Consider the following 10920-nt stretch of genomic DNA (forward strand, 5'->3'; position numbering starts at 1 on the left):
ACGTACATGTTTATAAGATAGACAAATATCAAGAGAAAAATCGCAAGACAAAAATAGAACAAAGTATAAAGATAAAAACACATTAAAACGTAATGCTAGAGATTCGGAACAAACTGGAATGGAACGAATTTTTGCCATATCTTTCCCCCACATCTCCCTCAAGGAGAATCGATTCTGTGCATTTGTCTAACTGACTAAACTGTTGGCTAGTCTTTTTAACTGGGTAAACTTATACTGCTTAAATAAGGAGTAGATGAAATTGCAGACTGGGTCACTTGCTACTTTCTGCACAGACGCAGCAACGAACGACGACTCTGCCGAGTGCAGGCCACATTTGCCAGACCGCGCTCCTCTTCTTTGGTGGGTGAGTTAACGGAAAGATCCGCACATGCTGTGTTCGGATGATACTCACTTAAACACTTGATGCAGTACTTGAACCCACAGAACTTCCCGCTGCAGACCGCATAATCGCATTTGGAGTCACGGGTGTTGGGCCGATGATTCTCACTGCCGAAAGTAACCGATGGATAGTCCAAGCTTTTCGTCGCTGCACTGCGCAACTTCATGTGCGGTTTGCCGAAACGATTCGATTCGGACGAGTTCAACTGCCAGGGCGAGTGGTTGAAAGACATATCGGCTACGCTGGGAGTGCTGCTGTTGAACAGATTCTTCCGTACACAATCTGGAGATTTTTCGGAGTATTCATTATTATTGTGAGCTTCACCGGCAAGGGTTCCAGTGGTCTCCGCGGTGGAATGAACATGATCAGATGAAGTGGATTTGTTCCGGGCAGATTGAGAAGCGCGTGAGAAGATGATTCTGCTTGGATATCCGCAACGGGGACATGGTCGCAACTGTTCCGATTGTTTTAAATGAGACGCAATCTACAAGAAAATAAAGATATAAACTCGTTAAAATTGCTTATTTAGCTTCAATGAAATTTATTTTATACTAGAAACCGAACGCAGAGTTCCTGAGCATGTGATTGAAGTGGAAAATCTGACCAAAACTAGGGGTCACCCATTGTAGGCGCCGCTTTCCTACACGACAGGACTGTTACAAAAACCTTTAAGATCCGTTTTCTTCGTTGAAAGGACTCACTCTTCGGTTACATTATTTAAAAGAAGTCTAGTCCGACAGTTATGGCCTTACAAATCTGTTACAGTCATTACGCCAAGAAGATCTAATACAGTCATTACTCTAAGAAGAAATGTTCAAGAATGATATCGTGGATAAAACTGCTTCCAAAAATCAGTGTCTTCCATATACACAAGCCACCTATTCGCGCCAATATTTTTATGACGTGACACGTAATTCTTCCCGAACACATTCTTCTTTCACCTCTTTGTGGCGCAACACGGCCCAACAACGAAACCATCAAAACAAATAAATGAAACCAAGCGAAACGGAGAAAGATAGCGCAAAAAACAACTGTAATGACGCTACAACGGATAGATGTGTATGACTACCGATCGAAAAAGTGATCATTCCATCTCGCATGTACACATCCTTCCCAGGCCATAGAAGTTCATCGAATCTATATCCTCTCATCCGTGCAGGGAACTACTGGAGAAGAGAAACTTTGCAGAATGAAGCTGAAGGTGGCAATTTGTGACCTCCTCCTCGAAGAACGTTGCACCCCCGATTGAAAGAGCAATTCGACCGTACGCACAAAAGACACCACGCGTAGTTTATGGTACGCGTGATTGTAAATCTGGTTTGGATAAGGAAGAGCGGAACAAGGGTTAAAAAATAACTTCAATATCCACCATGGATGGCGCGCAAATTTGTCCAACCAATCAGCGTGTCAAAAGATGAGAAAGAAACATAAGGTGGAAGTGACAACAATTCTCTTTTGGTTTGTAACGAAAATCTTTTTCACTAATTAACAATTAAACTTCAGATTTTCGGTATAACGTGCTACGTATTGCATCGTACCGCATCGTAGCTCCTTGGCGACGATATGGAAGAACTCGCGTCTTTATTCCAAGGAGACCAACTCTTAATATGCTTAATTTGTACCAAATATATACTTTAAGTTATATGATTCTATTTCTTCTCACGTGTGGAGAAAAAGGTTATAACAATAGGAAGGAAGATAGTAAGATAAGCTCCAATAATTACCTTTTGATTGATTACGAATTTCCGCATCGATGGGCTAACAGGTGGTGAATGAGTAACGTTGACAATACTCGAATCGTCCGTAGCATTGGATGAACAACGGTGGCTCAGTTGAGAACTGGAAACATTTCCAGATGATCGAACATTTAGTATATCAAACGGCATCCGTTTAGTTACTTCGCTATCACCATCGTTCTTTTCATTAGGTTCAGAGGGTTCCTTAATCTCCGACTGATTCAACTCTCCATTCTTGTGACAGATGCAACTGTTTTCTTTGTTTTGCTGCTGCTGCTTCAGGTGCTGCTTTAGGCGATGCCAACTCTTCTTATGGTTTTTGATAATGAATCTCCACCTGTGGGACACACGCACCACCCGTACTAGATCCGTATCATCCAGGTAATCGAGCACCATTTCCAGTGCGTCTGAGTTCCGCTTCCATAATTGTTTCAGAATGTTCACGTACTCGAAACCGCAGTAGTTAAACGTCTTGATGGTCTTTAGACCTCTGTTCTGGACTCCCTGGAAACGGTGAGCCTTCGGAGATACGGATGCACGAACACTCTGACGCGTAAGAGAGCGTACACTTCGAGCGGGACTGGGACCACAAGAAAAGGACGAAACGGTTTCGTTTGTGCCGAGCCGTTTAAGTTTTCGACCTGATTTAGAAACCGATGGAGGTGTCTTCGGGACCGGGTGTTTCTCAGGTATAAATTGTGCCCTGACGGGTGATTCTTCCCGGATAGAGTTAAGTGTAGGAGCGTACAAGTAACTCGGTGCATGTCGCAACACGTAATCTTCAGCCCCAAAGGAACCATCAATGCCAGATCTAGGCCCCACCTCTGGATCGGTGGGACTCGCTTTGGATGGGGTTAAGCTGAAGTCATCAAACGAAGGTACGGTGGAGACCGTTTGTTCGAGCTGCTTCGTCGGATCGTCTAGAATCGGTGCTTCAAGCAGTGCATCCAAATTAAGCGGTGGAACTGTGCTTTTCTCCGACGGTTGAAAATCGATTTCTGTCAACACTCGGAGCTCTTTCTTCTTTTCCGGTGTACGTTCTAAGCCATGGAATGGTTGCCTCAGACGCAAAAATGGACCTGCATATGACTGAACTTTACTTGGGCTAAAGCTTTGAAACTTCCGCAGCGTTTTCTTAACGTCGGGGCGTATTTCAGTCGCATCTAGCTGTAGAAAGGTTGGCTGCGAGCTGACCGTTTTTGGCGTGCTGGAACGCATCAAATCTTCGATACCACGGTCATGGTGCTTGCGGCGCTTGTTATTTAGAATTGGTGAAATGTCCTCCAGCCGACGACAATCCACATCGAAAGAATCGTTCAGACCGCCGGGCCGATTTTCGTCACCAAGCGGTACATCTCCGTCAGAGTAGAGCTTCCCGCGAAATGACGAATGTTTACGCTTCAGTGACTGCGAGCTTCCTTTGGCTTTGTGAGGCGTTAACTGGATCGGTTGGTTTGCGGAACGGTTGCCAGTGCGCAGTGGTGTATCCTGCGATAAAACATTCGATGGACGGCTAGGTAATCGTTCCGGTGTCGAAAGTGCAAGAAATAACGATAGATTGTCTACGTCAGTCGTGCCGGCAGATCCATCGTAATCGAACGCGTTTGGACGGCGGGTGGGTTTCGATCGGTTCGCAGCTTTTGGAGTCGTCAGATGAATGTTCGACAATTTAACCATACTGGCGGCCGTCTTCGGCGTAAGGTTGATCTCACTCCCCGGTCCATCGGCGCTGCTATCATTCAAGCTGCAGTCATTCTCGTTGCCTTCGTCGATCGTAGCATAAGTTACGGAGGTTCCATGACGTGAGGACAGATTGAACGTGCTGTACGCTGTGTTTGCTTGGTACGAGTTGTACCCACTGTCCTGCCCGAACGATCCTCCCTCATTTGCTAGCTTTGGTGTACCTTCACTAGATGATGTTTCGGTCGAATCTGCAAGCGCCTTGTTCGTAGGGAAAAAGGATGGCTGGATAGCCTGGTGGTGTTGAACTTCTTCCATCGGGGGCACGATGAGCGTTCTAGCGGAAGCTCACAGAAGAAGACTTCCCTTGGTACCCTCCAACAGCTTCCTTTGAACACCCTTTCCAGAAGCGTAACGAATTATTCCCTTCCAACGCCAGCTGCGATATTGTTACGCTTTCCTCTTGCATACAAAATGGACGAATACAACACACACATCTATCCGCACACATACACACATACACACAGCACACCCAACATACGCACGAACAACTATACGAACACCATTCACGCACAATGCAGGGAACAGGCTAACATTTTCTTCACAGAGGACATTTTCATTGCTTTCGAGTTTCTTTTTCGGCGCGATACACAGCTTGTTGCACGAAACGAACACCGAACACGATCTTACGCACAGGGGGACACTATTTTACGTACACATTTCGATACGCACTTGGACGCGCGCGCGTCGCTTACGCAGTCCAAACATTTGCCCAGTCCTTTACGCTTTATGCGCTTTAGGTCGCTCACAGTGAAATGATACGTTGGTACAAGTGGTCGCCAGTGAGTTTTCACAATTTTCCACCGAATGGCATTCCGCAAAGAAAGTACCGCCTAGCTGTGTGGGCTCCTTTCTTCTCGGCGGAATAATTGTGACTTTCCTTCTTCTTTCAGTTTTGCATGGAAGGCCCGCGAGAAGTGGCGCGTCGTAGTGTTGGTGTGATCGATCGATGGAATTTGCAACGGCAAACGCCGTTTATAATGTATGTTTGGATGATTTGAATGAATTACTCTCAGGTTATTGAACAGAAATCGGTTGTAAAAATAGTGCAATGATTGGAAAAAGACATTTAAAGGGTTTTTGTTCTTGATTTAATTAGTTATTTCACTAAACATTTCACTAAACAAGGAAGATATAGTTGCTGTTCGAGCGAATAAATTAGTTTCTGCTGCATGGGCGCTATGTGGCAGCGCTGTCAATCCGTACAGTATAATTCCAAATGTAAATAAACAACAAACCGTGAATCCCGTGAAATGGATGTGAATTGTTCGGTTTGATTTTTACCTTTAAAGTTTTGAAAAAACTAGTCGTTCCATAGCTGAGAAAAGTCGTCACACAATAAAAAGTTTAGCTTCAGAATTTGCAAACCGAATGGGTGCCTTCCAATGGCCGTGGGAATATTCATTTCCACCATTTTTCACGTAAGTTGTGGTGAAATTGTATGAAAGCTGAAACTATTAAAAATTATTGTTCAATCTCTAACAGAGTGCAGGTGCATGCAAAAACAAAGGAGCAACAGTTAGCCACATGGACGGAATTGGTGCTGAACTATCAGAAACATGAGCGCCAGGCGTTGCTGAACATCGCGGAAGACACACCGCTTTTTGTCAACCAGGAACTCGGCCGTAAGTTGCCACCGGAGGCACGGCTGTGGGTGATGGAAGAGCTTGCGAAGACAGGACACGCTGCCACGACCGACAAACGGAAGCAGCAGTGGGAAGTGTACTGGCATACGCTGGACGAATGGAGCACTATATTGTACGATTGGGCCGCTGGTAGCGGGACAACGAACACCGTTTGCACGCTATACGAACTGGTGGCGGGTGATAATACGATCGGGGAGGAGTTTTACGGGTTGGACGAAGGTGTCCTCAAGAAGGCACTCAAGGTTCTCGAAGCACGAAGCAGATGTGAACTGATTGCGTTTGACGATAACGAGGGAGTGAAGTTTTTCTGAAAGCCAATTGTACAGCAGATGTGATCCGTGAATAGAATATAGTGGACGAACTGGAATGGGAAGTTCTTTTTTTTTTGTTCGGAAAATTCAAAAGTTAAAACAACTGACCCACAAATCAAATTCCAAATTTTATTAATCTTCATTCGTTTTGTTGGTAGATGTTGTTGATCTCTGTTTCCATCATCCTCCGTGCATCTTCATTTCATTCCATTCTAACATCGATAGTCCTGATAAGTTGAGCTCGATTGATCTATTTCTTTCGTTCCTTTTTTTTACTTCTTTCTCATCCCGGCCTTGGTGGTTATATATGCGTGGTATTTTCGAGCCTTTGCAAGATGTTTTGCTTGCCACGCTGTTCACTTTACTTTCCGACTTGAGAAACATCCGAAGATTGGGCAAATCTGCGGGTTCCTTCAGATTAAAGGTTGGTACGATACGTGTTTAGCTATATGTTTTTTTCTGTTTGTTTGTTCTTTTTATTCTTTAAATGATTTGCTTTTAGCAACACCGAATCTAGTAAACTGTTATTTGTTTTTTGCATCCTCGAGAAATGTATGTATATGGTGTTATATTGAGTTTTGTCATGTACTTACTTACTTTGCATTTTTTCTTGTTTGCACGTTTGTTATTCAATCTTGTTCTACAGTGTTTTTTTCTTAGTACACAGTTTTACGCTTGGGGATCTTTTATGAATGTCATTTTTGTTTGGCTGGTAGTATCAGATTTTGTATTGAAGTAATTTCATTTGTGTGTCTTATGGTTAGGTGTGAATTCGGTTCTTTGTCGCTTTGTTTGCTTTGTTTGACGGATCAAATACACAATAGGAGTAGAATGTTATTGCCCGAAGCTACTGCGTATTGGAAACGGTTGGTTTTGTTGATGTTTTCTGCTCGATCGGCATCGGTTTTCATCATCAGGTTATTACAATTTGTCTTGTATTGGTTTTTGTTCTGTTTTGTTGTACACTTTTTGTTCTATTTAAGTTGCATGATTGTGTATGAATGTTGGCGTGAGAAAGTACTATTGTTTTGCATGTCCGGAGGGCAAAAGGATAAGTTTCAATCGAAAAGATCTATCAGATTCCTTCTTTCATGGAGATGTAACACATTCCCAACTGAATCGACGCTCTTTCATATTAGAAGTTTTGTGTTTGTTTGTGTTTAACTTCCATTTCGCGGTTTGTTCGCACTAAGACCCGGAAACTAAATTAGTATTCTAATTCACATGGTACTCTCCTATCGAGACGTCGTTCGTCTGTTCACCTTAATAGTTTGTAGTAGAAAAAATAAAGTTTGCTTAGCATTTTATGACTAAATATAGAAATAATAGTATATCAATCCAATATTATTATATCAACAACAACAAAGTGCGTGCTAGGCTGGCATTCGTTCTTCAATCTCTTCCTCGTTTAAAATAAATATATCTGATTCTATGCTTTTCTTTTTATATGGTTTTTCTCTTGCTTCTGTGCCACAGTTCCTCACCGCAATTGATTACCAATTTGCAAACTCATCTGATGAGTTGTGAGGAGATTTTGGTTTAGTATAACTTTTGCCGAAGCCTGTTCCTTGGAGTAAGCAATAAGCACGTGGCCCAGTGTTTCACGCTACCACGTGTACGTGTTTGTTTTAAATATAGAATTTACTATCAATTTTTCTCAAGTTAGACTCGATAATGACAACAATTGTACAGCTACTCTCATGTTTGTTGGTATGTGTATGTGATTCTTTAGTGAAGGTCTTCGCTTTGCATTTTAGCTCAGGTTTTTATTTCAAGTTTGATTACTGGTTGTTTACGTCTCGCTCGGATGAAGTTCAAAAAGGGAGGAAAACACAACATGAATCCCTCCAGGGAGCATAATAAAGAGAACACTCTAAAATCCAAATGCGTGCAGGTGAACGGAAAATCATAATACATAATCCTTCTTAATTATATCCTTTTTTGATGACGGTTTTTGTTGTAGGTCTGTCTTTTGGCAATATGGGGGTCGCAGATTTAGCACTCGCTACACTACGCAATGCAAAATTGTCTGGTGCATCTAAACCTGGTAGCTGCTACTAACAACACACACACACACAATAGAATGCATTTTTCCACCCTATCCCGCTAGACATTGTGATTGTGTATAGCCAAATGCTTTTATTTACTTGTAGCTCATCGTGTTTTCTCCGCTTCCATGAGTGTGCAATAGCGAAATGGTCTTCCATTGGCGTGCGGCAAAGTACATATCTATTTGAAAATCGTTTACCAGCAATTATGTGGGGTTTTTGTTGTTGTAAATGAGTCGCAGAGAAACCGAGTTACAAAATCGGCAGTGATTTGGCCACAACATTCAACTAGACGTGCGCTGATAAACCGAGTTGCTAGGTGCGATAAAACTAGTTGATGCATGTGAATTGTGAAAAAATTAAGAAATGTGGGAAAAATGAATGTTAAGTGCAACATATGGAAAATATAAAGTTAGTCCGAACACACCAGAGTGAATGATAATAAGTAAAACAAAACAAAATGAAAGCTCCCCGTAACGCCGGGTCGAACTAGCGTCCCGATCATCCATATTATCTACCATTTGCTACTAACTGTGTTTCAGGAGCGCGTACGCGCGTATGGGCATATTGAATGTTCTTATCCTTTTTGTTTCATTTCCTGGTGCTCTTCGTGCTTCGCATCTACGGATTCACTTCTTTCACATGTACGGACTCACTTCTTTCCTGTCGCTGATATATGCCCATGCGTTCGTCGTCGCGTTCTAAAACCTACTACTATAATTTGACTTTATCATTTTCACCATTTTCTTACGTTTTTTGTTTGTTGTATGTTGTGTTGTGCACTGTTTTTTGCAAGACGATTAGTTACTTCGTTAGGGTTTAACGATGTGCTTTGTTTTTACTGTTTACTTCCTTTTACTTCCTTTACTTTTACTTCCTACATATTGTATGTCCTTTCATCTGCCCAGTTTTGTTTGTTTTTGATCGGGGTAAAATATTTTCTTCTTTCGCTTTCCTTGTCTTGTTTTTCGCTCAATTTTGATTAACATTCCATTTCATTAGATCGTTATGTTCTCCTTTTTTTGCTTACCTTTTTTTTGTATCAGATCGGTCTACTTTTTTATCTATGATTTATTGCTTTAAGAGATTTCATACAGTTTCTTTTGTATGTGTGTGTGTTTTTCGTGTGGTTTCGGGTTTGTGTATGAATGTGTGGGAAGTTTCGATCGGGTTCCTCTTTTTATAAATGGCAAAGGACATTTTATTCGCGATTGTGTGAATGATGACAATGGCTGTGTTTTTGATTGGTTGTTAAAAATAGGGACATGCCTTATTCGGGTGATAGTCGAGGTGATAAGTAGTTTCATTTATATGTTATATTTCCACCCTCTTTTATTTCCCGTTTGCATAAGTTTGGTTAGGGATGTGTTTATAAAAAAGAGAGAAAGAGAGAGCAGTTTACATTGATTAAGTGCTAAGAGGATTAGTAAGGATGAAGGATAAATAGTAGCCATTGACTTTAATGGATGTTGTCGAACGCCATTTTGATCAACCAACAACAACAGCACTCGTTTATACGTTTGTAGTTTTTGTTACAAGAAGTTTCAAATAAACAAAACAAAAAAAACAATAAACAACGACAATACAATTCGCAAATTCGAGTGTAATATACTCTCGAGATTGTGACAAGTGTGGGAGCAGGAGCAAGGGGGCTGTGTGTGTAGGAGAAATCGACTCTCTTTACTGACTTATTTTATTTTCCCTCACTTACCCTTTGTTTCCTTTTGTTTGTGTTTGTTTGTGTTAGTTCTAATGAGTGTTTATGTTTTGTAGTTTTTGTTTTCTTCTTATTGTTTTCTTCTACTTCTTCTAGTTATTTTCCTTCTTTTTTGCTTATGTAGGGGTAAGTGCTTTTTGTTGTTGCTGAAATGGATAGACTCTAGACACATTAACCTATAGTTTTAAATAGCACTTCATCGCCCGTACTAAACCGACCAGACGAGATCGATCTTTACTATTTTTGCTGTTTGTTTATTCAGTTGGAATCTAAGCTACCGAGTTTTCTTATTTATGTATGTTTGTTTTGCTTTCCATTTTGTCTCTTTCTGTCTTTCAGTTTTACCTTGCCCCAATCAAACCGAACCAGATTGTTTTTTTTGCTGTTTTTCTCGGCTATCGGTGCGTTTTGTATTTTCATTTGCATTCTCTGCGTTTCACTTTGCTTATAATTTGATTTAAATGTTTGTTCTTTTGTTTCACAGTAAATGAGCTATAACTTTTCTATCCATCAAAAACGCGCTCGGTAAAGGTGTTCGTTTGGGGGTAAGAAGTCAACCACCTTCTTGCTTTGTTTCATCATTTGTTTTTAAACACATTCCTAATATTTCGTTACATTATGTGTATTTTTGTGGAAGTATTTTATCCACCCATTTTTTTAAACCGAACACCTTTAGCTCACACGATGTTTGTGGTAGAATAGTTTGATTTTTGGTTAATTTGTGTTCCCCTTCTCTTTTTTTCTATTTCGTTTCTTTTCTGTTTTGTTTTAAGCCTTTCTTATCTTTAACTATACACGTTTCTTTCAGTTTATCGCATTGTTAGCTATGTAACCTTACCAATTTATTATTTGCCCTTTTTTGTTTGATACATCTGTCGAGAAGCGAACAGAGAAGTGAGAATGGGTAAAATTTACTACTACTTGGCTAATATTAATGTAAACAGTTACAATTACCTAAAAATGTGTCTGTGTGTGTGTGTGTTTGCGTGTTCTTTTGCAGATTTTTCATTTCTCTTGTGTGTTCTTGTGTTTGTTATTGGTTTTACTTTCTAACGCACAACTTTATTACTTCCGTTACTAGGATTTCCTTACTTCCTATGTATTAGATAAAAGGTTATTTTCGTCGCTTTTCACTTTACGTTGTTTTCCCACCTGGCCGTTTTCATAATCTTTCTGCCGTCTTTTTCTAACACAAGAATGTCTCCGATTCCATGAAAAAACTCTTTTCAAAGCACGTCAAACTCTCATCAACATTTTGTCACCGTTCTCTCGCTCCGAAAATGAACCTATGCAATAAAATTATGTTAATTTCATGAGTGTGT

The 10920-nt window shown here is 40.9% G+C and overlaps 2 protein-coding genes across 2 annotated transcripts; one reads left to right on the plus strand and one right to left on the minus strand.

Moving 5' to 3' along the window:
• Positions 1 to 278: 278 nt before the first annotated feature.
• On the minus strand, positions 279 to 4134 carry LOC128708823 (uncharacterized). Its single transcript, XM_053803804.1, has 2 exons — positions 2125 to 4134; positions 279 to 884 (listed from the first exon to the last, which is right to left on the minus strand). Exons 1-2 carry the CDS (start codon positions 4132 to 4134, stop codon positions 279 to 281), a joined length of 2616 nt encoding a protein of 871 aa, XP_053659779.1.
• A 1113-nt stretch (positions 4135 to 5247) lies between these two features.
• Positions 5248 to 5833, plus strand: LOC128708112 (vacuolar protein-sorting-associated protein 25). Its single transcript, XM_053803071.1, has 2 exons — positions 5248 to 5297; positions 5362 to 5833. The coding sequence occupies exons 1-2, from the start codon at positions 5248 to 5250 to the stop codon at positions 5831 to 5833; spliced, it is 522 nt and encodes a 173-aa protein (XP_053659046.1).
• The last annotated feature ends 5087 nt before the right edge of the window (positions 5834 to 10920 follow it).

The sequence above is a fragment of the Anopheles marshallii genome, chromosome 2, assembly GCF_943734725.1.
Source record: "Anopheles marshallii chromosome 2, idAnoMarsDA_429_01, whole genome shotgun sequence".
NCBI classification, from domain to species: Eukaryota; Metazoa; Arthropoda; class Insecta; order Diptera; family Culicidae; genus Anopheles; species Anopheles marshallii.